The following is a 27,635-nucleotide window of genomic DNA, read 5'->3' as shown; positions in this document are numbered from 1 at the left end:
GGCCTGATGTTTAGCATCCTGGCTGCACAGCTCAGCTAATGGCTGCAGCCTCTGCTTAATGTCCTGACACTAATGAATTCTATGAATGAATTTCCAGAGCATAAAAACTGATAGAAAGAGCAAGCAGAATTTCAGCCTAGATTAGGTAGCACGAGTCAGATTGGTATTATTCTCTTATCTCTCGCCTGCCTGCATTGTTGTGTTGCAGTACACCAAAACATATTCAGGCGTTTAAGTGTTTAGATTAGGTACGGAATGATGGATATTCTGAATGAAAGGGATAGATACAGTGCGATGACTATTGGTAACGTCTTTTCAGAATAATTTTGTTTTAAAATAACATGCATTTCAAATGGAGTGCTAGGCAGCTGGTTTAAATACCCTCACTATTTGAAACGGTATCACACCATGTCAATGGACTACATATTTTACAAATTATTTTACTTATGATATAAAGTTATTTGAACAACAGTGTATTGCCTCTGGATTGAAAATATGTCATATTAATTATATCATAATGTAAAGGCAGTAGAATAGTGACATCCCAGCTAACCAAAATTGGTTCTGTGAAAGTTCCCAGAACATTCGTTATGTTGCTGCAAATGTTCTTCTCATAACACAAAAACAGTCCAGTTGTACTGATGATTATACAATGTTTGTATAAAACATATGCCTGATGTTCCCAGAACGTTGCTCTCACATTTTGTTGCAGCAGTATGTTCTAAAATATTACTGGTACATTGTGTTATTACATTACCTGGAAACTTAATGAGAATGTTTGGGAAATGTCCTGTGGTGGTTACAGATGTTGTGCACAACATTTTAGTGAATGTTAAGAGAACATTCCAAGGATATTTTATTTAAAACATTTTGAGAATTATTTTTTATTTGTATAAAAAATAATGTTTTGGGGATGTTATCATCCTAATGTTAGATAAAACCCTAACTAGAACTTAATGGGAATATTAGCTAATGTTCTGGGAATGTTCCCGGTTTGCTGGGATATGACCACTATGACAAAAAGTGGTCTCTGAGTAAACACTGCACAGGGCAGATAGGGGCCATCCAGAAACAGACCTGTTTGCAATGGGGGCCATGGTGATGACCAGACCATGTGGTGCTCAAAGAGGGGACACATTGGTCAGTCACCCAGACACAGAAGCACTGATGAGAAGCTCCATAGAAGCACCCTACTGAACACACTCGTGTCAGAGATCATCCAGAAAAATCCGCTTTGTAAAATGTTCAGGTCATTGTATTAGTGATCAGTGAATTAGTGATCAGAGGGTTTAAACCCCAAAAAAGGTTGTACTTTTACTTTTTTATTATGTATTATGATGTTGTAATTGCGTTCTCTCGCTACACAGGTGTCTGATAAAGGATTTTGAGACTCGTCCGTCTGTGACCCACCTCTTGGAACACCCCTTCATTAAGCAGGCCCATGGCAAAGAAATGGCTCTCGGTCAACAGCTGTCCACACTAATCTGCGAGCAACAAGACCTGGGCTGCAAACTCAAGACCAAGTAAGTGTGTCGTCTACCCAGAGAAATGCTAACATTCTCAGTTAAAGAATTCTGAATCAATCCCCTCTGCAGATCTCATTGATGTATCTCTCTGAGATGACATCTGTTAAATCTATCAATCAATGATGTTATGTATCTGTTATTGCTGATTAATTAATCTACATTGGAGAGACAATGCTATGGAGCAAGACAGAGTGAACTGGATAAAATGCTGAGATGAGATGTGTTTTCTCACCAGTGGGTGGCAGGGTTTCATTTCCTTCAACTGTTGTGTTCGTCCAAACTAGTGTAACAGATACACTACGGGACCAAAAGTATGTGGACACCTGCTTTGAACATATCATTCCAAAATCATGGGCATTAATATGGAGTTGGTCCCCCCTTTGCTGCTATAACAGCCTCCACTCTTCTGGGAAGGCTTTCCACTAGATGTTGGAACATTGCTGCGGGGACTTGCTTCCAATCAGCCACAAGAGCATTACATGCTGACCAGACCGGATACGTAGCGTTGCGAGCATCGCAAAATACATTTTGAAATCCATATTATTCAATTACTGCACCCACACTGCTCGCGTGCGCCAACGAGCGTCTGCGACGCCAAGGGCTAAAATAGAACTCCTTTCTATTTCTGACATAGATCGCGCTGCAAGTCCTGCCTCCCCCATCTCCTCATTGGTTTATAGAAGCAGGAACCCAGGTGCCATCTCCTCATTGGTTATACCCACGTGGGTGATTGAAAGACAAACTGTTTTGCCGGTAGTCGTGGTAAAACTATGAAAGTTTAGATGCGATCACCAAATAAGTTCAAAGATGAAAAAGCCTGGAAAGAGGAGAGATGACTAGAAACGATTCGGTTAGCCGTTTTATGTGTGGATTAATTTGTCTGAGTAGAGGACCTTGTGCAGTTCAGGTAAAATAACAACTCAATGTTTTTATCCCAGGACAAATTAGCTAGCAACAGCAAGCTAGCTAAATAGGACAAATTAGCTAGTAAGTGCAAGCTAACTAGCTAAATTGCCATACATGTTTAATGCTTTTCGACCTGTCCCCAAATTAATGTCATTGGTTCAGAGTTTGTTTTGATATTTTAACCTGCCTGTCGTGATCGCGTTTGGTGTAGGGGGACAAAATACATTTATGCAAGATAGTGCACGATTGCGCACACGCGCAGCCGGTTTGGGTTCTGTGTTAGTGAGGTCGGGCACTGATGTTGGGCGGTTGGGCCTGGCTCACAGTCGGAAGTCCAATTCATTCCATAGGTGTTCGATGGGATTGTGCAGGCCAGTCAAGTTCTTCCACACCGATCTCCACTAACCAGTTCTGTATGAACCTTGCTGAGTGCATGGGGGCATTGTCATGCTGAAACAGGGAATTGCATTCCCCAAACTGTTGCCTCAAAGTTGGAAGCACAGAATCGTCTAGAATGTCATTGTATGCTGTAGCATTAAGATTTCCCTTCACTGGAACTTAGGGGCCTAACCCAGACCACAAATAACAGCCCCAGACCATTATTCCTCCTCCACCAAACTTTACAGTTGGCGCTATGCATTCAGGCAGGTAGCATTCTCCTGGCATCCGCCAAATCCAGATTCGTCTGTCAGATTGCTAGATGGTGAAGCGTGATTCATCACTCCAGAGAACGCATTTCCACTGTTCCAGAGTCCAATGGCGTCGAGCTTTACACCACTGCAGCCAACTCTTGGCATTGCGCATGGTGATCTTAGGCTTGTGTGCGGCTGCTTGGCCATGGAAGACCATTTTCTGAAGCTCCCGACGAACAGTTATTGTGCTGACGTTGCTTCCAGAGGTAGTTTGTAACGTGGTAGTGAGTGTTGCAACTGAGGACATGCGATTTTTACTCGCTGTGCGCTTCAGCACCCAGCAGTTCTGTGAGCTTGTGTGACCTACCACTTTGCGTCTGATCCGTTGTTGCTCCTAGATGTTTCCACTTCACAATAGCAGCACTTACAGTTGACCAGGGCAGCTCTAGCAGGGCAGAAATTTGATGAACTGACGTTGAAAGTCACTGAACTCTTCAGTAAGGCCATTATACTGCCAATATTTGTCTATGGAGATTGCATGGCGGTGTGCTCAATTTTATACACCTGTCATCAATGGGTGTGGCTGAAATATCCGAATCCACTAGTTTGATAGGGTGTCCACACACTTTTGTATATATAGTGTATGATGTGTAGTCGAAGTTATGAAAATGATGTGATTAAAGAGAAGTTAGGGGAGTGGAACTAATTTGATATGAGTGATTGTGCTGACTCAAAGTTAGATTAAGAAAAGCTTTTTATCCCAATGGATCTTTTAACAGTGTGACAACGAGGAGCATTTAGGACAGAGCAGCCCTCCACCCATATGATTAAACCAATGAGGGAATAAAACACTTTAGTCTCAGATTGATTTACTTGTGGAAAATGCTAACTGTTCAACCTTGCAGGTCGCATTATCACTGAATTAAGAATTTTGAATGATTTATATCTGGTATGCCATGAGCTTTTATTAAAAAACTGTTGTTTGTGTTTGCAAAACGAATCTGTTTACCTTGTTATTTCTCCAATGATCTGTTGGTGGAATACTTTTCCGTGTCCCTAAAGAAAAGAGCTAAGTACACGTGCCATTAAATGAGAGAGAGTATTGATGCCATGCCATGTGTTTGTTTACTCCAGAGTGTGTGTGTGGTGAGATGGTGATCTTATGTCCCTGTCCACAGTGAAAGTGCATAATGAGATTAGAGGCTTGAAGGAAAAGGAACTGTGCTTTCTCAGTTTTAGTCACTGGTGCCAAAGATCAGCACACTGCACAGACAGGAGACAGGCAGATTTAAGTTGGTGGAATGGTTTACAACATGTATCATGCTTCGAAGTAAGAGAAGGTACAAGCTGAGGGCCTGTAATCTTTTTCAGAAGGGATGTCTCTGGAGAAGAAAGTGTTGAGGATTCCATACTACACAGTGCTCCATTGGCACTTGTGACATTATGTTTCCCTGTTGAACTTCTGTAGGATTTCTACTCAGAATATTTGTTAATTATGGATCCAAGGCAGCAGCTACTCTTCCTGGGGTCCAGCAACATTAAGGCAGTCCTACAATTTTAAAAACATTACAATACATTCATAACAGATCTCATAACACACTGTGTGCCCTCAGACCCCTACTCCACTACCACATATCTACAACACAAAATCCATGTGTACGTGTGTGTATAGTGCGCATGTTATCGTGTGTGTATATGCATGTGTCTGTGCCTATGTTGTGATATGTAATCTTCCAAAATAGGAAATCATTGTTCACTCGTAGGATGGATTTACTATTACGTTATTCACTTCATATACACTGAGTGTACAAAACATTAGGAACACCTTCCTAATATTGAGTTGCATCCCCTTTTACCCTCAGAACAGCCTCATTCTTGATACACACGGGAAACTGTTGAGCGTGAAAAACCCAGCAGCGTTGCAGTTCTTGAAACACTCAAACCGATGCGTCTGGCACCTACTACCATACCCCGTTCAAAGGCACTTAAATCTTTTGTCTTGTCATCCTCTGAATAGCACACATACACAATCCATGTCTCAACTGTCTCAAAGCTTAAAAATACTTATTTAACCTGTCTTCTCCCCTTCATCTACACTGATTGAAGTGGATTTAACAAGTGACATCAATAAGGGATCATAGCTTTCACCTGGATTCACCTGGTCAGTCTATGTCATGGAAATGTTTTGTACACTCAGTGTATCTATTATTTATTATCATAGAATAGATACACTCTGTGACTGACATGTTGGTCCATTTCATTGTTCATGTTAGGTTTAGTATCTGAACTTGACTGGAATTTCTGGGTGCAATATTTAAGTGGTGATAACTTTTATTTTAGAGCTTGATGTTTTTGACAAAAGTGCTCTATTCGCTTACATGTGCACACAAATACACACACACACACACACACACACACACACACACACACACACACACACACACACACACACACACACACACACACACACACACACACACACACACACAAACAAACATCACCGCAATAGGCCCTTGGGGGTTTGCATAATCCCAATGAGGCAGTTGCCTCCGGGCTGACCTCTGACCGGTAGGCCCCATTGTAGAGTGATAGGTCAAACGGAGATGAAGTGCAATCACAGCCTGTGATGATGGTGGAGATCTCCCTGGGGAACACCCTTATGGGCCAACCGGCAACCCATCTAAATGAATGGATTTTATATCCAGATTAGTATTAGTAATGTATCTGTATTCTTTCGTCACTGTAATGCTTTCTAACCCAGTATTATGTCCTTTACTCCAACAGGCATGAAAGAATCAATACTCGTAAAACACTCATAATAGAGACGAGTCCTGATGATGATCTGGTGAACCTGGAGTTTTTAGATGAGGTAAGATTTCATACTTTGACTTCGTTGTTGTTGGACTAGAGGACGGTATGTGAATCATGTAGGTATTGTACACAGTACCCACTGTATGTGTTCTTCTTCTCCACAGGAGACCATCATCAAACACCTCTCGAAGAGATATGACGAGCTGCAGATATACACATACGTTGGAGACATCCTCATCGCTCTCAATCCTTTTCAAACTCTAAGCATCTACTCTCCACAGGTTTGTTTGCTACGGCAGTGCCATTGTGTGCCATAATTCCTCTTCACACCTCTGTAAAGACAGAACGGTATTGATATTCTAATGTGGGGTGTCTGTTCACAGTTCTCTAAGCTGTACCATGGGGTGAAGCGAGCAGACAATCCTCCCCACATCTTTGCTACTGCTGATGCAGCATACCAGGGCATGGTGACCTTCTGCAAAGACCAGGTACTTGAGGGGGGGATACACTTTGTGTGAGGAAGTCCTATTTAGTGATATGCAGGTTCATATGGATAATGTTATCATTGGCGTTAAACAAAAATATTCTCTTTGTGTAGAGATCTAGTGATGTGCTTGTTAGAGACATCCCGATGACAAAGTTGTTGATGTGTCCTTATGTTTCAGTGCATCATCATCAGTGGGGAGAGTGGAGCTGGGAAGACAGAGAGTGCCCATCTGATTGTCCAGCATCTCACCTTTCTGGGAAAGGTACTGCTTGTCTACTAAAAAATCTGGTGCTGTCAGTCCATCATCATGTTCATAAATATTGAACCTCAGTGGAATTCATTATTGAATGGACAGACTGGACACTGATAGATTCAGTCCTACACATTTAGTTTGTGTTGTCTCTGGAGGGAGTTATGCCCCCCAAAAATATTGACTGTGATTCCAGGCAAACAATCGGACGCTGCGGGAGAAGATCCTCCAGGTGAATCCCCTGGTGGAGGCGTTTGGCAACGCGTGCACGGCCATTAACGACAACTCCAGTCGCTTTGGGAAGTACCTGGAGATGAAGTTTACCCCCACCGGGGCCGTCATGGGGGCCAAGATCTCAGAGTACCTGCTGGAGAAGTCCAGGGTCATCAAACAGGCCACGTAAGAATGGAAAGATGTGCTAGGGATATTATTCATCACAACTGTCATCCTCAATTGAAGTTAACTGGCTAGATGGCTAACCGTTTCTCTTTATGCTCTTAGGGGAGAGAAAAACTTCCACATATTCTACTACATCTATGCCGGTCTATATCACCAAGAGAAGCTGAAGAAGTACAAATTACCTGACAAGAAACCCCCCAGGTTAGCATTTCATCACTTTACTTGCCTTTGATTACTTGGCACCTCAATATAGCCTGAATACAGTGAGTTATTTCCTATCACTTGACTAATGCAGAAACTGGCACTGAAAACTGTGTTTCTGTCTAGATATATTGAAAATCAACATGGCAAAGTGATGCAGGACATTGTCTCCAGTAAACTGTACAAGGAGCAGTTTGATGCCATTCAGGACTGTTTCCGCATCATTGGCTTCACTGACGAGGTAGGTAGTTTCTCTGTTCATTATAAAGCAAATGTGTGAACATTATTTTTATTTGCCTTGTCTGAGAACATACAGTACCAGTCAAAAGGTTGGACACACCTACTCATTCAAGGGTTTTTATTTATTTTTAATATTTTCTACATTGTAGAATAATAGTGAAGACATCAGCACTATGAAATAACACAAATGGAATCATGTAGTAACCCAATCATCTCCAACATTCTTGAAGTAGTTCCTGCATATGCTGAGCACTGCTTTTCCTTCACTCTTTTGTGGAGGCCAGTTCATCTGATGCAGCACTCCATCGCTCTCCTTTTTGGTCAAATAGCCCTTACACAGCCTGGAGGTGTGTTGCGACATTGTGCTGTTGAAAAACAAATGTTAGTCCAACTAAGCGCAAACCAGATGGGATGGCGTATCGCTGTGGTAGCCATGCTTTTTAAGTGTGCCTTGAATTCTAAATAAATCACAGACAGTGTCACCAGCAAAGCACACCCACACCATCACACCTCCTCCTCCATGCTTCACGGTGGGAACCACACATGTGGAGATCATCCATTCACCTACTCTGCGTCTCACAAAGACACAGCGGTTGGAACCAAATATCTCTAATTTGGACTCATCAGACCAAAGGACAGATTTCCACTGGTCTAATGTCCATTGCTTGTGTTTCTTGGCCCAAGCTAGTCTCTTCTTATGGGTGTCCTTTAGTAGTGGTTTCTTTGAAGCAATTTGACAATGAAGGCCTGATTCATGCAGTCTCCTCTGAACAGTTGATGTGTCTGTTACTTGAACTCTGTGAATAATTTATTTGGGCTGCAATTTCTGAGGCTGGTAACTCTAATGAACTTATCGTCTGCAGCAGAGGTAACTCTGGGTCTTCCTTTCCTGTGGCGGTCCTCATGAGAGCCAGTTTCATCATAACGCTTGATGGTTTTTGCGACTGCAGAAACTTTAAGTTCTTGAAATGTTCCTGATTGACTGACCTTCATGTCTTAAAGTAATGATGGACTGTCGTTTCTCTTTGCTTATTTGAGCTGTTCTTGCCTTAATATGGACTTGGTCTTTTACCAAATAGGGCTATCTTCTGTATACCAACCCTACCGTGTCACAAAACAACTGGCTCAAACGCATTAAGAAGGAAAGAAATTCCTCAAATTAACTTTTAACAAGGCACACCTGTTAATTGAAATGTATTCCAGGTGACTACCTCATGAAGCTGGTTGAGAGAATGCAAAGAGTGTGCAAAGCTGTCATCAAGGCAAAGGGTGGATACTTTGAAGAATCTAAAATATATTTTGATTTCTTTAACACTTTTTTGGTTACTACATGATTCCATTTGTGTTATTTCATAGTTTTGATGTCTTCACTATTATTCTACAATGTAGAAAATAGCAAAAATAAAGAAAAACCCTTGAATGAGTAGGTGTGTCCAAACTTTTGACTGGTACTGTGTCTAAATATCCATAGCATTTCTTCACTCACTGTACACTGATTTCTGTGCTTCATTTTTTAATAGGAGGTCAATTCTGTATACAGAATTCTCTGCGCCATTTTGAATACAGGAAATATTGAATTCACTGCCATTACTTCCCAACACCAGACTGATAAAAGTGAAGTGCCTAATGTTGAGGCCTTGGAAAATGGTAAGACAACTGTACTTCAGTGTTATTAGCAAACACCATTTTTTTCTTGCTCAGGTTAAGAATTGATAGTAAGATTACCACCTCTTTTTGTATCTACACAATATGGCTGAATGGTTGTTTCCTTGCTACTCTGTGTGACTGTGACATGAACCTGCCCTGTCCCTCAGCTGCGGCCTTGCTCTGCATCGGCCCTGAGGAGCTCACGGAGGCCCTGACGTCCCACTGTGTGGTGACCCGTGGAGAGACAATCATCCGCACCAATACTGTAGACAAAGCCACCGATGTCCGGGACGCCATGTCCAAGGCTCTGTACGGACGCCTCTTCAGCTGGATAGTCAACCGCATCAATGCCCTCCTGCAGCCTGATATGAATATCTGGTAAGTGTAAGGTATCTCTGTCTTTGGTTGTTGCACTGTGCTTCACACTACCGTGTGTGTGGATGCTGTTGCATATAATTAAGCTCTAGTGACCTTTACGTCTGAGTAGAGAACCAACCTCGTGGAGTAGAATAGCAATGGACATCACAAGACAAGAAAGGGAGAAAAATAAGTAGAGTAAATGTTTTATGCAGAGTTACGTGCTGAGGAAATAATATTCTGATGATTAAAAAGACTTCAGAGAGACTGTAAAGGGTTGTTCATTGATCCAAAAGAATTCCCTCATAAATGTGAGCGTGGACTGTCAGGGAGTCATCTTCTCTCTCTGAGCTGTAGAAGGCCCACAGGGTCTGTTTCCACTCCAGTCATCTGTACACTCTGTTATTGCCATTAATAACCTGTTAACCAAGACAAAAGGTGTCCTCTAATGTCTTGTTAATGAAAGGGATTATGGGAAATGATGTCTCTCGATCTTAGCAATAAAAAGTGAAATCACTCTGTGCGTATGTGTTGTAAGCTCTGTATTTAGTGTAGGCCTAAATGAAGTATTGTGTCGATTGTGTCGATCACAGTTAAATACAGACTTTAGTATCAATCTGTTTGTACAACCCTTGCCAGCAATTAACATTTTATGATTAACTGATCATAGTCAAGGATCTCTGAACATTCAGCACTTTTGTTTAAAAGTTCATTAGGACTCCCCCGTAACAGTAGAATTGGCCATTCAGATCAAAATATTCTGTATTTGGGTTGAACTTTTTTCATCGTTAAAGTTTCATAAGTCATTGTGGTTCACACAGTTCCACACAAGATGAACTTTGTTTGTCTGTCCTGGTTTTCCCCTTTGAAGTGCGGCAGAAAGTGGCATGAATGTGGGAATCCTGGACATCTTTGGATTCGAGAACTTCAAGAAGAACTCCTTTGAGCAACTCTGCATCAACATTGCAAATGAACAGATTCAGTTTTACTTCAACCAACACATTTTTGCCCTGGAACAGGTGAGCCTGCAGATGGGGTGGCTCATGTTTTAGAGAATCTAGATGAATTGTTTCTCTAACTCCAGTAAGTCCATTAACAATGACAATTGAAGGTATACTAGATTTTGCTGAAAATGTCCTTTTGTTGTGTGTAGTACATGTTGACCATTTTTGTTGAGCATCATTTTGTATATTTAAAGTCGCGATATAGTATGCCGGCTTGTTCATCAATCATGGAGGAAGTGTCTCTTAATGACACATTGTAATCCAGCGTTATCTTCTTTATAGCTTTTATATGACGTTAACATGAATGTTTTTCATCCATACATACTAGAGATTATAACTTTTTGGGCAACCTGACCAAGTTCACATAGAAATCTGTGTTATAAATCTGTCATTCTCATTGAAAGCAAGTCTAAGAAGCGGTAGATCTGTTCTATGTGCGCTATTTGTATGCTTCCCGTTCTTAAGTTTCATTTTTGCTTCTTTTGCTTTCGGTTTTGTACACCAGCTTCAAACAGCTGAAAATACAATATTTTTGGATATGGAAAATATATTTAATAGCGGTTTAGATGGTACAATGATTCTCTCTCTGCGCTATACTTGCTTGTTTTGTCACATAACTTAAATTAGGCGAGCTATTAGAATTTTAACAACCAGGAAATGGCGGAGCGATTTCTGCATAGTGCATCTTTAATTGATTTAATTAAGCTTTTTACCCTGGAGTGTGGGAGCTTTTCATTTTCACTGACAACACTGTATAGACATTAATCAAGAGCACTTTTTGCTCTTGTGTCCTTTTGTCTTAATGTTAGCTCTTTAGCAATTCCTCTCAAGGGAATTAGAGAGAGTTGGTATTTATAAAGTGATCACTTTATTCAGTCTAATGAATAGAGAAGAACTGAACTATATTGGGGTTGTGTTCTGAAACTGTTCTGTATATTTACTTTACCAAGGCTTAACTAGGCATACTTAATTCCTGGTTCTTAACTAGGCAACTTTCTTGCATGATTTGTTACGTAGAAGTATTAGTTGCTTTCGATGTAGCGCTAGTGCTTAGCGGAAAAGGGATTTTTATAATGTGAAAATGGCTTCAATCCAGTGGTACACAGAAGCTGATTATTCTAAGTTAATGATTTAAACATGAGGACGGTTAAGATCCATTGGTTCCACTTTATTAGTAAAATATATATTTAAAATAACTTTTTGATCTAAATTAAGCAGATGCAATAATGTGATATGACTCTGGGTTATTTACGAATGGAACTAAATTATGAATTAGAACGTGGCTCTATCTGTTATTTCAGAACAGTTCTGTATAATTTCAGCGACTGACTTTAGAACTAGTAACTGGAGTGTCTCTCTGCATCACAGTGGTGCTGTTGCTTAAGGACTGTATTTTTTTTTTTTTAACTAAAAAAAACAAACATGCACAAATCCTATTTAGCCTAGATTGTTTAATTGGGTTATTTAGTGAAGTCATTAACTGTGCAATGTTCTAAATTCTGTGTGTTTTAATTAGATGGAGTACCAGAGCGAGGGGGTGGATGCCAGCCTGGTGGAGTATGAGGACAACCGTCCTATCCTGGACATGTTCCTCCAGAAGCCCATGGGCCTACTCTCTCTGCTGGATGAGGAGAGCCGCTTCCCCCAGGCCACCGACCAGACCCTAGTGGGTAAGACGAATCAAATCCATTTGTATTTGTCACATACACTGATTACAATGGCTGTAGTCTAACTGTGATATGCTTGTTTATGAGCCCTTCCCAGAAATGCACAGTTTTAAAAAAGTAACACAAGAGGAATAAATTACACAAGAATGGATCTATATACAGTACCAGCACCAGATCAATGTGCATAAATAGGTATTTGAGGTAGATATGTACATGAAGGCAGGGTAAAGTGGCTAGCCATCAGGATAGATAATAATAAGAGTCAAATTAAGAACGGAGTAGCAGCAGCAAATTATGAGTGTAAATGTGTGTGTTTTGTCGGTATGCGTGTGTCTGTTATGTGTGTGCATATGTAGTGTATGTGAATGTGTGTAGGTTTTATGTGAGTGTCAATGTAGCGTGAGTGTGTTTACATTCACATTCTTAAAATAAAGTGGTGATCCTAACTGACCTAAGACAGGTCATTTTTACTAGAATTAAATGTCAGGAATTGTGAAAAACTGAGTTTAAAGGTATTTGGCTAAGGTGTATGTAAACCTCCGACTTCAACTGTATATAGCCTTGTGAGACTATATATACACATGGCCTCACAAGCAGACCGATTCAAGTCCATGTGTACTAAAACAATCAAAGTCTTAGAAAGAAGCCTTACGTAGAAGGCTCTGAAAATATCTATGCTGGATCAAGCAGTTTATATATTATTTTATATTATCCACAAAATATGTTTTCTCTTCAGATAAATTTGAGGACAATCTCCGCTACAAGTACTTCTGGAGACCAAAACGTTTTGAGCTCTGCTTTGGAATTCAGCATTATGCTGGCAAGGTATAGATCACCGCAGTATGTATGGATCAGTATGTTTCATTGCTGTTTGCCCACTGATACAGTTGGTTAGGTCGTCTTTTGTCAAGTGTGGTTTGAGTTGACTGTCCCTGTGCTGTCACACAGGTGTTGTACAATGTGAACGGGTTTCTTGAGAAGAACCGAGACACTCTCCCTGCAGACATCGTTGTGGTTCTGAGAACATCAGAGAACAAACTTCTGCAGCAGCTGTTTTCAAGTCCGTTGACAAAAACAGGTAGGTGTCAAGAGTTGTGATATAAGTGTTGTAGAATTCATTATCATCAGCAGTTTACTCCTTTGGAGTGGTATTACACTACTGCACCATATTCCACACAGGAACTTGGAAACTTCCCTATTTTGTACAAACAACTAAGTAATCTTCACTCTGTTTACACTGTGGTAGAAAGTTATTGGGGAGCCGATGGCGGTGTTGTGTGAGTGTGTGTTTGTTCCTAGGGTTCATGTCTCCATAAACATTCAGGTAATTTTTTTTAAAGACTCTCCGGACGCGACAGCGTCCTGGTCCTCCACTCAAATCCCCTCTCTCTCTCTGCGATCCGATACTGTGTGTGAATAAATCTCCAGTCTCCATTATCTCCTGAGAGGCTCAGCTCCCCATGGAGGGCTCTGTTTTTATTTTCACTAAGCTGTCCCTTTTGGTTTCCTGCTGCTTGCTGCTATCTACAGATTGTGCAGCAGCGGGATATTTTTTGTGATAAGGTTTCCAAATACCCAGGGGATGAAGAAACGGTATTTAGAGAGCATAAAAGCTACTCTTCTTTCCAGTCTTTTCTGTGCAGTTAACTGAAGGTGGTAATATCTTCGTCAATAGCCGTGGCTGGTGCCCGTGGTCACTTGGCTGAGCCGGAATGCTAATGGATGTGTTCAATTACCAGATGCAGCACTTCATACTTTTCTTAAGTTAAGCCATATTATGACTGCTTTCAGTTATAGTCGAATTAAGAGCAGCTCCAATTTATGATGTGTACCTTGGTTTAGCCTCCATTAGAAATCCATGTGTTAAATCTCTAGGTTTTAATAATGGGAGGTAGTGCAAAAGGTGAGCCCATGGCCATCCTTCTCTTTTCTTGATTGCAGAAAAATACACTACCATTTGAATGTTAATTCGGTAGAATGAAACGGGGGGGGAGAATTCACTGCACTTTGGTACTCCAAAGTAATGAGTGACAGCAGAGATGTGGTCCACCATTCATGGGTACAGACATAGTGTCAATTAGGCCTAAAAGCCTCTAATTTGGTTCAGCTCATCCGAAGGCTTTCTTGTCTACAGCACAACACACAAGGGACATATTTGCAGCAATGTCTTTGGGTCAAGTGCATAGTAGGTAATAGGTATCAAGTTGGGATTTTCATGATTGACTGCAGCAAAAGTGTTATATTGTTGTGTAGTTGTAATCTAGCCACTGTTGTTGTCGTCTGTTTTTGTTATTTTATTAATATTTTTTTATTTAACCTTTATTTAACTAGGCGAGTCAGTTAAGAACAAATTCTTATTTACAATTCCCCGGACAAAACCGGGCAACGCGGGGCCAATTGTGCGCCGCCCTTTGGGACTCCCAATCACAGCCGGATGTAAAACACTCTGGATTCGAACCAGGGACTGTAGTGACGCCTCTTGCACTAAGATGCAGTGCCTTAGACCGCTGCGCCACTCGGGAGTTAATAGTGTCTAGTGCGTCAGTTATGGAATCTTCCTCCGTAACTCATCTCTTTTAAAAAATGTCTACAGGGTGCCCTCACTCAATCTTCACCATCCTTATGATAAAGAGGTCCCGTCTTCTTGACACTTCATGAGGGTAGAGATGATCACATAAGATAACAGCTATGAGACAATCTACTTCTGCTTATCAAGTGGGAAAAGCTTGAGTCCCCTTTTAAGTGAAAAATAGCAGAGGAAGATGATAATTCGATTCTTCAGGGTAAAATCTGGGGGAATTTAATTTGCATTTTAGTTCATATTATAGAGGCAGTGTTATCTGTGAAATTACTGCTATCTGTGGGATCAGATGAAAATCTATTTAACCCGGGTGGTTTAGTTCTATGCTGTGAAGTTGTGAATACTGTATCAACCGGATGGCTCTTTTTATGACCACTAGGTGTCAGCCTCGTTGATCCTCATGTTAACTTTTGAGATTTAAGGACATTGATGGGTCTGGAACGAGGCACCACACATAGAGATTACATGACTATATTTTATCTGTCTTATCAAATGTGAATATCAAATTATAATTCAGAGGCAAGATAACCAAAGCAAGTGACCCTTACTGTTATCAAATGATATCTCGGATACGAAATGATTGAAGATACTGTGAACACTTTACTGCCTGGAACATTACAGTAAATATTACTAATTGGGAATGGGACTGGTCTAGAAATGTTGAAATAAATTGAAATGTTGCATATTGATAAGTAAGATGTGATTACACGCAGAGTTTCTTGAGAGTCGTGCGGAACCAAAAAGTGAAAAGCTTTCCTTGCCAGAATAGTTGGACCACTTTTGCCTAGAATAATCTCATCAGGCAGGGTCCTTGAGGTTTGGGCATGTGGTGGGGTTTTGTCAGAGGAAATAGGATGTATTTGCATGGACAAATTCCTCTAAGCCAGGGTCTTTCCCAGATCCCTCAGATCAGAGTGCTTGAATTGGCTGAGCTGTGTATGGTCCGGTGAGGCCTGGGAGGCCTGCGGTCAGAGGATTTGTATGTATCCTTAGGGTTAGTGTCAGCAGATCACAGTGCACACAACCATGGCACCTTATGACAGCCCTCACTCTGCCAGACCAGACTGCAGGGCATAGTGATCTAATTATATTTCTATGGTGCATGGTTCCTCGTATTCATCTACTGTACCTCAGAAGTCAATATATTTCTGCTTTCTCACACCATATTAATATGCATTATGTACTTCACAGGGCTTTTAGTATGTACATACATAAGCCATGTTGTATGTACAGTAATAACCCAGTAATATGAACATGACTGGTGTCAGGATCATCTGTGTGCGTTTTGAGTTATTAGGTAGGTATCCTTGGCTTATTGGTGAAAATATGACAAGTAAAATAGTGTGTAATTTATAATTGCCTAACTTGCATATTTTTATTGGATGGGAGAGTAGTCTCTAGTGTGTAGATGGGCACGGATACTAAAACTCTATTAACATAATGTATATTTATCTATATTTCTGGGATGTTAGCCATGTATCATTGTAGTCGACTCTTTTTAGTGGCAACCTTAGTTTACTTCAGAGAAAATGCTAATACTGTGTGTAGGGCCGTGTAACTTTCATTGTATATACACAAGCTTACATTTCAAACGTCCTAGAAGAAAGTGATCACAGAGACTGATTTTAATTTCTTGCAAATTATTTTTATTCACATACCAGACAGGGCTGAATGTTCCAATGTTGTGCATACTGCACATCAACAGAAATGTAATGGCTCGAGTTTACTGCACTTAATTCCACTGTGATGTTTGAAATGTACGAAATGAAAGCTACATATTGGTTCAACATTTTCACAACTCCAAGACAGTACAATGTTCCTCTCTTCGTGTTAAGAGTTTCTCTTGTGAAGAACTGACATGTTCCTTCAGCCGTGCAGCATGATGACACATTGTGCTCTTTGTTCTCTGCTAGTAGTCTGGCTTTCATCCCACTGGGTTACATTCATAGGGATACTTTCTGTCGTTATCAATAAAACGTCAATACGGTGCAGTGTTCGATTTGGCTGCTGGGGGGAAAGGAGACATCCAGCTCCGCTAAAACCATTGTCAACTATGTGCCGTTTTCAATGGTTGTTAAATAAAGGGGGTTGTTAAATAAATTGTTAACTAAATGTATAACTATTTGGCTTTAATATCATCACCTCTTCAAGAGCCTAGTCAGAACTACACATTTCAGATTATTCCACATTTATCTCTATCATCAGAGTCAGTGGCGCTCTGTACCGTTTAAGATTAGGGAGGACGGTTATTTTTTTTTATGACCTTGGCCTTATTTCTAATTTCTATTACAGCATATTGGATGACTGTCATTCATATTCCATTCACCTAGCTCAATGTAACATCGATAGGTTTAGGCTACTATATGATACTCAGAATTTTCCCTATCACGAGGTTATTACAACCTAGCCGACAAATTAATGTTTATCATCAGGTGCACAGGTCGAGAGACAAATTGGAGTAATCAAGGTGACAGACAGTGACTCATTCAATACAGCCTTGCACACTCTTGCCTGCATCTAGCTGATCTAGGGTGAAATCATTAGTCCAAACAGTTGGAAATGAGAGTTTCTATTGGACAAGTTCAGGTAGATTTATCCCAGTTTCATTCCGTTTGCTTCTGTTTAAGAAATGTTTTTCTACAGAATCAGCGGAATGAATATACCCCAAATCCCCTGCACACACAGTTCACTTTCATAGCATCCCTCGTTGTATAATTCCTTCTAGCATCTACACGCTCTCCTCCTCTTACCTATTCCCTTCGCTTGTGGACTTGTGCACAACACAACAGCTGTCTGTGACCAGGTAAAAAAAAGCTTTCCAAGCCAAACCTTCATATCATAACCGCTAACCTCTACACACAACCTACGTTGTTGTCACCATTTTAGCTAACATCATAGTCAACATAGCTACTAGAACTAACGCATTAGTAAACCCGCTACAATCACACAGTACAGTGTACAGCAAACAGTTTAGCAATTACAATGGCAGGCATTTGTGGCAATAAATTAATAAAACCGAAAACTTACCTTGACTTGGACGAGTTCCAGTGTTGGATCGCCTTAGCCAGCTAGCTAACATAAATAGCATTCCTCTCTGTTTGAGCAAGGTGTTTGAGTAAGCTAAATTAGCCAGCTGCATTAGCTAGCTAGGTAATGAAAGTGAAAAAACTACAATGAAATATAGCTCTCTCTCTAGCTAGCTGTAGCTTATGCTTTCAGTACTAGATACATTCCCTTTGATTGGGTGGACAACATGTCAGTTCATGCTGCAAGAGCTCTGATAGGTTGAAGGACATCCTCCGGAAGTCGTCATAATTACTGTGATTCTATGGAACGGTGTGAAAACCATGAACCTCCTAGGTTTTGAATTGACTTAGATGTACCCAGAGGAGGACGGAAAATAGCTGTCCTCCGGCTACAGCATGGTGCTACCCCAAAGAGTGCTGTTGAGGCTAATGTGGACCTTCATTGCAAAATTATTTTAACCTCTCTAGGGTATGTGGGACGGTAGCGTCTCACCTCGTCAACAGCCAGTGAAACTGCAGGGCGCCAAATTCAAAACAACAGAAATCCCATAATTAAAATCCCTCAAACATACATGTATTTTACACCATTTTAAAGATACACTTGTTGTAAATCCAGCCACAGTGTCCGATTTCAAAAAGGCTTTACGACGAAAGCAAACCAAACGATTATGTTAGGTCAGAGCCAAGTCACAGAAAAACACAGCCATTTTTCCAGCCAAAGAGGAGTCACAAAAAGCAGAAATATAGATCAAATGAATGACTAACCTTTGATGATCTTCATCAGATGACACTCATAGGACTTCATGTTACACAATACATGTATGTTTTGTTTGGTAAAGTTCATATTTATATCCAAAAATCAGAGTTTACATTGGCGCGTTATGTTCAGTTCAGTTCCAAAACATCCGGTGATTTTGCAGAGAGCCACATCAATTTACAGAAATACTCATAATAAGCATTGATAAAAGATACAACTGTTATGCATGGAATTTTAGATCCACTTCTCCTTAATGCAACCCTTGTGTCAGATTTTTTTTTTTAAATTACGGATAAAGCAAACCATGCAATAATCTGAGTATGGCGCTCAGACGACAAATCAACCCAAAGAGATATCCGCCATGTTGGAGTCAACAGAAGTCAGAAATAGCATTATAAATATTCACTTACCTTTGATGATCTTCATCAGAATGCACTCCCAGGAATCCTAGTTCCACAATAAATGTTTGTTTTGTTCGATAATGTCCATCATTTATGTCCAAATTCCTCCTTGTTGTTCGCGCATTCAGTACACAATCCAAACTCACGACTCGCATGCAAGTCCAGCGGAAAGTACGGACGAAAAGTCCAAAAAGTTATATAACAGTCCGTAGAAACATGTCAAACGAAGTATAGAATCAATCTTTAGGATGTTTTTAACATAAATCTTCAATAATGTTCCAACCAGAGAATTCCTTTGTCTTCAGAAATGCAATGGAACTCAAGCTAACTCTCACATGAACACGCATGGTCAGCTCGTGGCACTCTGGGAGAGACCTTACTCAATCCCCTCTCATTTGCCCCCACTTCACAGTAGAAGCATCAAACAAGGTTCTAAAGACTGTTGACATCTAGTGGAAGCCTTAGGAAGTACAACATGACCCCATTTCCACTGTATCTTGGATAAACAAAGAGTTGAAAAACTACAAACCTCAGATTTCCCACTTCCTGGTTGGATTTTTTTCTCAGGTTTTTGCCTGCCATATGAGTTCTGTTATACTCACAGACATCATTCAAACAGTTTTAGAAACTTCAGTGTTTTCTATCCAAATATACTAATAATATGCATATCCTAGCATCTGGGCCTGAGTAGCATGCCGTTTACTCTGGGCACTTATTTCATCCGGACGTGAAAATACTGCCCCCTATCCCAAAGAAGTTAATCCGTTATTTGTTAACGTGAATATATTTAGTATAGTTTCATCTAAAGAAAGTTGTATCTTTTTTTTGTTTCACCATTTGAATAAAAATGTAAATTCACTGAGTAGAATGCCGTAGCGGTGTGTGGGTAAATCACTGGGGAAGCCAAGCCCCCCCCGCCATATTACAACATATGTGTTGTGATAATTGTGTTTGCTCTATAACCTATTAATTCATATCCCTTGCGGCCGTGATATATAGGCCTAAAGGCCGAGACAATAAGAAGACACAGTGGCAGAATAAATTCAACCACACCTTTGTTTCATCACAAAACCGGATAGCAACCTCTGTCCATTGAAGTCGACAAAGCATAGTGCTTGTACAGTAACAGTTACATGATCTACAGCATGGTCAAGCAAGAACCACAGAGACTTACCGTAAGTCGCAAAGAAAACAGGAGCTGCCTCCACTATTCCTGCACCATTTCAACTTCAACAGGTCTACATTATCAAATCACATCTGCTTAGTCTAATACAGTGACAATTAAACGATACCAAGAACAATTCAGTTCAATCAACGTAAGCTAAATATGATGTGGCTGTCCATGGTTCTGATTTCTGTTTGCGTGCATGCGTGTGTGTGTGTGTGTGTACGTTCATGCAAGTAGAAAAACATGTTGATTCACCCTACTTGTAGAGAAACGGCATCCTCCTCTCTTTCATGTTGACGAATGTAATGGTGCCGAAAGAGACGGACGCCGTTTTACGATCCCGTAACCAATTGTGCTATTGTGTATGTTTTTTCACGTTATTTGTAACTTATTTTGTAGATAATGTTTCTTATGACCGAAAATGACTGAGCTTCTTGATATCAGGGCAGCGACTACTCACCCCGAACTGGAGGAATTCTTCTTCTTCAACGAGTCGGAAGGGAAGGATTTACTCCAGACATCCGACAAGGCCCTCATCCCCGTCATTCACAGGAGGAAAAGACGGAGGTATTGTGGACGACGGTCCGGGTGCCTTGTAAGGATCCGTTCCCGAGAGGGTACTCTACCGTTTCCATCGGTCCTATTAGCCAACGTGCAATCAATCGATGATAAAATAGACGAACTACGAGCACTTATATCCTACCAACTGGACATTTAAAAACTGTAATATCTTATATTTCAGAGCCGTGGCGGAACGACGACATGATTAACATACAGCTGGTTTTAAGCTTTTTCGGCAGGATAAAACAGCGGCCTCTGGTAAGACAAGGGGCGGCGGCCTATGCATATTTGTAAACAATAGCTGGTGCACGATATCTAAGGAAGTCTCTAGGTTTTGTTCGCCTGAGGTAGAGTATCTCATGATAAGCTGTAGATCACACTATTTACCAGGAGAGTTTACATCTATTTTTCGTAGCTGTCTATATATACCAACGCAGACCGATGCTGGCACTAAGACCGCACTCAATGAGCTTTATACGGCCATAAGAAAACAGGAAAACGCTCATCCAGAGGTGGCGCTCATAGTGGCCGGGGACTTTAATGCAGGGAAACTCATCAGTTTTACTTAATTTCTATCAGCATGTTAAATGTGCAAGCAAAGGGGGGGGGACTCTAGACCACCTTTACTCCACACACAGAGACGCGTACAAAGCTCTCCCTCGCCCTCCATTTGGCAAATCTGACCATAATTCTATCCTCCTGATTCCTGCTTACAAGCAAAAACTAAAGCAGAAAGCACCAGTTACTCGGTCAATAAGAAAGTGGTCAGATGAAGCAGATGCTAAGCTACAGGACTATTTTGCTAGCACAGACTGGAATATGTTCCGGGATTCTTCCGATGGCATTGAGGAGTACACCACATCAGTCACTGGCTTCATCAATAAGTGCATCGATGACGTCGTCCCCACCGTACATCTATATTTTTCGTAGTTGTCTATATACCACCGTAGACAGATGCTGGCACTAAGACCGCACTCAATGAGCTGTACATACCCCAACCAGAAGCCATGGATTACAGGCAACATCCGCACTGAGCTAAAGGATGGAGCTGCCGCTTCAAGGAGTGGGACTCAAACCTGGAAACTTATAAGAAATCCCACTATGCCCTCCAACGAACCATCAAACAGGCAAAGCATCAATACAGAACTAAGATTGAATCGTACACACCGGCTCTGACGCTCATCAGATGTGGCAGGGCTTGCAAACTATTGCAGACTGCAAAGGGAAGCACAGCCACGAGCTGCCTAGTGACACAAACCTACCCAACGAGCTAAATTACTTCTATGCTCGCTTCCTGGCAAGTAACACTTAAACATGCATGAGAGCACCAGCTGTTCCGGACGACTGTGTGATCACGCTCTCCTTAGCAGATGTGAATAAGACCTTTAAACAGGTCAACATTCACAAGGCCGCAGGGCCAAAAGGATTACCAGAACGTGTACTCCGAGCATGCGCTGACGAACTGGCAAGTGTGTTCACTGACATTTTCAACCTGTCCCTGACCGAGTCTGTAATACGCACATGTTTCAAGCAGACCACCATAGTCACTTTGCCCAAGAACACTAAGGTAACCTGCCTAATTTACTATCGACCCATAGCACTTACGTCTGTAGCCATGAAGTGCTTTGAAAGGCTGGTCATGGCTTACATCAACACCATCATCCCAGAAACCCTAGACCCACTGCAATTTGCGTACCGCCCCACCAGATCCACAGCAATCTCTATTGCACTCAACACTGCTCTTGTCCCACCTGGACAAAAGGAACACCTATGTGAGAATGCTATTCATTGACTCCAGCTCAGCATTCAACACCGTAGTGCCCTGAAAGCTCATCACTAAGCTAAGGACCCTAGACTAAACACCTCCCTCTGCAACTGGATCTTGGACTTCCTGACGGGCCACACCCAGGTGGTAAGGGTAGGGAACAACACATCTGCCACGCTGATCCTCAACACAGGGGCCCCTCAGGGGTGCGTGCTCAGTCCCCTCCTGTACGCCCTGTTTACTCATGACTGCATGGCCAAGCACGACTCCAATACCATTATCAAGTTTGCCAATTGTGTGTAGATTGATAAGGAAACAAAACAATTGTATCCATTTTAGAATAAGGCTGTAACGTAACAAAATGTGGAAAAAGTCAAGCAGTCTGAATACTTTCCGAAATCACTGTATATACTGTGTCTTGAAAACTTGATTGCTGACATATCAACAATCCACCCAAAATTTAGTTTTGGGGTGGAATTTTCCTTTAAGTTATACTTTTTTATATTTTCTCTAATCACATGAATGTTTTTAGTCAGCAGTCAGATTCTGATGACCCTTTTCTGCATTGAAATCAACTAACTCTGGGCGTAAAGGGTGCTGGTTATGTGGGGGCGGTATGGCTGCCATAATCTCATTTGCTTGGTTGCTGAGTTGAGTTTCCAGATCACATTTGTTCAAAAACGAGAGCGGGAGAGAAGGGAGATATATCCATGGAGCTTCTGCAAACTCAGCTCTTAGAGGCTGCTCTCTTACAACTTTGATTGTCCCCTGTGTCGACAGCTCGATCCATAGCTTCTGAACTACAAGGCGCGCACTGGCACTCATAAAAGAATGTAGGGAGGTGTCATATTGAACGTGGGATTGCTTTTTAATCCCAGGCACATTGACTATTCTTGTCAATAGAAACCCAATACAACTGCCAGCTTGAGCTTTTTTTCTATAGGATTCTTGCTGGGCTTAATTTTCAAAGTGTACGCACAGATGCCAGGGATGGCTTTTTCTCTTTTCTCCCTCTCCTTCTCCTCACTCTGTGTATCTGTGGCGGCAGCCCATGCCAAGAGCAACACGCGTGAAGCAGAAGCGATCAGTGTGATCCTCCACCACCGCCTGCTCCCTAAGACAGGATGACCTGTTGGGAGATGGACCCCCTTACTTCCTCCTCTCTTCTCACAACACCCCTACAGCCTCTAGTGATTAACCCCTTTGCGAATATATACCGTTTTGTACAGTTGTGATGATGACTCCGAACATTGAGAATAGGCACGGTGGGCTTTTAGTAAGAGGATGTTATCTGGTTTTAAAAAGAAAAGGTGCAGGCTTAGTCAGAGAGGTGAATTACCTAAGCAATTGAAAAAATGTTTTGCAGATGGCCCGTGCACATTAAAAGGCATAAGCTTACATACTAGACGTAAAACTACATTCCAGGCACATTGCCTTTAAAGTGCAGCGGTGACTTCTTCCCACTCCGTATGTGCTCAGTATGAATACTATGCTAGAATTACCAACGGACAGAAACGCGCTGTTTCTCAATCTGCCATTGACTTCATTACAGTTTTATGATAAAAGGATGTTTTTTTTATGCTGGACATCTCAGGTGTTAACATGTTTCAAGACATCTTTGAGCGGAGAGACAGTTAACCCATGCACTAATCATGTAGTCATAAGTCGATAAGGAACCACAAAATAATGAATTAATAAGAGCCGCCCAGGAATATATGTAGAAAGCAGTAGAAGACTGTCTGTTTTGAGGCTTAGGTACAACTGTCATAGCTTCCCTCATCATAACACAGCCCCTTCATCTCCCCTTGATGGTGTCATGCAAGTGAGAGGCGTGAAAGCACCGTGACACTCCACGGGCCCGTTCGACACTCAGCCACTAATTCATCATGACAAATGTGCTCAGATGATCTGGCCCAGCAGCACTAATGGGGAGAGGAGAGAGGGCTCTTCATTTGCACAAGACCTACTCCAATTAATCCATCCAGCTTTACTTTGGGCTAATTGCAGCGCGTCCCTGCTTGAGCACTGGGCTACCTGACACCATTTGTCTGTGGGCACCATTCTGAGAGATCCGTCTTTGTGTGTTTTGGCCCGTAAGATGTTTATTTTTCGTCAGTCATAAGATGAGGATTTCTGACATTTCTTTTCTTAGCCCTGTTTTAGGTTGTTTACAGTGATTAGGTTGTTTACATGATTGAATAATTTCTGCAATACTGTGCAATTTTTATTTTTGTTTGAAATTTCCAAATGTAGACTTAAAGATGCACTATGCAGAAATCGCTCCGCCATTTCCTGGTTGTTAAAATTCTAATAGCTAATTTCAGTTTAGGTGACAAAGCAAGGAGACATTGTGTAGAGAATCATTGTACCATCTAAACCTCTGTAAAATATATTTTCCATAACCAATAATATTGTATTTTTAGCTGTTTGAAGCTGGTGTACAAAACCGAAAGTAAAAGATTCCAAAACTAAATTTAATAGTGCACATAGAACAGATCTACCACTTGTTAGACTTGCTTTCAATGAAATTTAAAGATCCATAACTCGCCTTTCTATGTGAATTTGGTCAGATCGCCCCAAAATGTTACATATTGTAGCATTAAGTAATAAGGTAGAGGTAGACTTAAAGGGATAGTTCAGAATTTTGGCATTTAGACCCTTTATCTACTTCCCTAGCTAGCATGCTGTACCTGAAGACTTCTAGACTTTGTGCTAAGCTAGTTAGCATTGGCTCTCGAAACTCCCTATAACTTCCTTCAAACTGGACACAGATACATAAAAATGGTATCCACTTTGGGGAAGTAGATAAAGGGCTTTTATTGCCTTTGAGCAATATGGCCCGAGGGGTTGTGGTATATTTAAGCAACAAGGCACGAGGGGGAGTGGTATATGGCCAATATACCACGGCTAAGGGCTGTTCTTATGCACGATGCATCGCAGAGTGCCTGGACACAACCCTTAGCCGTGGTATATTGCTATTATAAACTGGTTACCAACGTAATTAGAGCAGTACAAATACATGTTTTGTCATACCCGTGGTATACAGTCTGATATACCACGGCTGTCAGCCAATCAGCATTCAGGGCTCAAACCACCCAGTTTATAATGGCCAATATACCACCACGAAGGGCTGTTCTTAGACACGACGTGAAGCAATGTGCCTGAATACAGCCCTTAGCTGTAGTATATTAGCTATAGACCACAAAGCCCAGAGGTACCTTAGTGCTATTATAAACTAGTTACCAACATAAATAGAACATTAAACAAGTATTTTTGCATAATACCCATGGTATATTGTCTGATATACACAGGGCTGAAATGCTGTTTCAGCCAATCAGCATCCAGTACCCAAACTACCCAGTTTATAATTTGAATTAGACAAGGGAGAGTTCCTAAACACCATATCGTGAATATTGTTGCTGGATCTTACAGACATATGAACAGTAAAGTGTGTGACTGTCAGACCCTAAAGACAATGTCATTGTTATTACCGTTGATGTAATTACTATATATGCTTTTTGACATCATATGTTGTGGACTGTCCTGACTACAGCTGTGTGAGTGTGATGTGACAAAACATTCCTTTGGCCTGAAACAAAGCCTTTGGCGAGAGCAGGACATTCCTGTTCTAAAGTTAGATGTGATCTGACTTTTAATTAATCCATCACAAATTGATTTCTATCTCTCCAGAGATGCAAAACTGTATGAGTCATACTGTAGAATATAAACTGATTGTCTGTCTTTTGGAACAACAGAATTGTGATCTAACACCATAGTTGTTTTAGGTTGATCATTCTCAGTCATTAACCCTTGAGCTTTGACCTAAAGTGTTATATTATAGTGAAAGGAATGACCTCATCTTTGTCTATGGACGTACGGGTCTATATGAAATTAGGACGATTGAGGGCCTCCCGGGTGACGCAGTGGTCTAGGGCACTGCATCGCAGCGCTAGTTGTGCCACCAGATGCTCTGGGTTTGCGCCCAGGCTCTGTCGCAGCCGGCCGCTACCGGGAGGTCCGTGGGGCGACGCACAATTGGCCTAGCGTCGTCCGGGTTAGGGAGGGTTTGGCCAGTAGGTTTATCCTTGTCTCATCGCCTACCAGCGACTCCTGTGGCGGGCCGGGCGCAGTGCGCGCTAACCAAGGTAGCCAGGTGCACGGTGTTTCCTCCGACACATTGGTGCAGCTGGCTTCCGTGTTGGAGGCGCGCTGTGTTACGAAGCAGTGCGGCTTGGTTGGGTTGTGTTTCGGAGGACTCGTGGCTTTCGACCTTCGTCTCTCCCGAGCCCGTACGGGAGTTGTAGCGATGAGACAAGATAGTAATTACTAACAATTGGATACCACGAAAATTGGGGAGAAAAGAGGGTAAAAAAATTAAAAAGAAGAGAAAAAATGAAAAATGAAAGAAATTAGGATGATTGTTTGTCTGTCAATTCAGCTTTAGCTTCATCGAAAACAAAGGTTTTCTTCGGAGTGTACACTGCAGCCTGGTTAATGCTGCCTCCTGTTTCTGTAGCCATATTTTTCTAAGGTGTGTGCGGCACATCTGTGCAGCTATTGTTTATTCATGGAGTAAACCCTTTGAAATGTGTTAAGATACTTCCCACTCATTATAAAAATCCTGCCACCCATGGATTAGGACTTTGATGTCACCAATCCTGCTTCAAAGGCTTATTTCGCTGCTATTAATCACAGTTTAGCCTCTGAAGATATAGCCAGAGAAAACATTTGGACATCTTGTGCAGAAACTTTGAAATGTTTCAGACTGTCTTGCATATGCTCGGTTCATATCCTCTCGTCTGTCTGGGAGTGACTGTAGCACTGCAGTGAGATCCAGCTCAGACTGGTGAGGTCCTAAACTGCCCTTTCTGTCTACCTAAAGGGTTACCCAACATACTGTTCCACAATGGAACTGGCCTGCTCTCAAGAGACATGCTTGTTGAAAGCAGCAGTTAACGTGATTTGCTGGGCATGGACTCTACAAGGTGTCGAAAGCGTTCCTCAGGGATGCTGGCCCATGTTGACTCCAATGCTTCCCACAGTTGTGCCAAGTTGGCCGGATGTCCTTTGGTGTGGTGGAACATTCTTGATACAAATGGGAAACTGTGTGAAAAACCCAGTTCTTGACGCAAACTGGTGCGCCTGGCACCTACAGTATCATACCCCGTTCAAAGGCACCTAAATCTTTTGTCTTGCCCATTCACCCTCTGAATGGCACACATACACAATCCATGTCTCAAGGCTTAAAA

At 41.5% G+C, this 27,635-nt stretch overlaps 1 protein-coding gene across 9 annotated transcripts in view; it reads left to right on the top strand.

Annotated features, from left to right (window-relative positions):
• myo3b (myosin IIIB) overlaps nucleotides 1-27,635 on the top strand; it is a 104,533-nt gene that overhangs the window by 26,328 nt on the left and 50,570 nt on the right. For all 9 annotated transcript variants that reach the window (XM_055878774.1, XM_055878771.1, XM_055878770.1 and 6 more), the window contains 14 exons: nucleotides 1,368-1,523; nucleotides 5,849-5,933; nucleotides 6,040-6,156; nucleotides 6,259-6,363; nucleotides 6,541-6,624; nucleotides 6,809-7,011; nucleotides 7,114-7,212; nucleotides 7,339-7,453; nucleotides 8,973-9,099; nucleotides 9,267-9,477; nucleotides 10,328-10,475; nucleotides 11,977-12,130; nucleotides 12,864-12,952; nucleotides 13,076-13,205. In XM_055878774.1, coding sequence (XP_055734749.1) covers nucleotides 1,368-1,523; nucleotides 5,849-5,933; nucleotides 6,040-6,156; nucleotides 6,259-6,363; nucleotides 6,541-6,624; nucleotides 6,809-7,011; nucleotides 7,114-7,212; nucleotides 7,339-7,453; nucleotides 8,973-9,099; nucleotides 9,267-9,477; nucleotides 10,328-10,475; nucleotides 11,977-12,130; nucleotides 12,864-12,952; nucleotides 13,076-13,205 — 1,823 coding nt within the window. The remainder of the gene's footprint in view (nucleotides 1-1,367; nucleotides 1,524-5,848; nucleotides 5,934-6,039; nucleotides 6,157-6,258; nucleotides 6,364-6,540; nucleotides 6,625-6,808; nucleotides 7,012-7,113; nucleotides 7,213-7,338; nucleotides 7,454-8,972; nucleotides 9,100-9,266; nucleotides 9,478-10,327; nucleotides 10,476-11,976; nucleotides 12,131-12,863; nucleotides 12,953-13,075; nucleotides 13,206-27,635) is intronic.

The sequence above is a fragment of the Salvelinus fontinalis genome, chromosome 23, assembly GCF_029448725.1.
Source record: "Salvelinus fontinalis isolate EN_2023a chromosome 23, ASM2944872v1, whole genome shotgun sequence".
NCBI classification, from domain to species: domain Eukaryota; kingdom Metazoa; phylum Chordata; class Actinopteri; order Salmoniformes; family Salmonidae; genus Salvelinus; species Salvelinus fontinalis.
The sequence above is the reverse complement of the archived record's forward strand: the minus strand, read 5'-3'. Positions and strand labels throughout refer to the sequence as shown.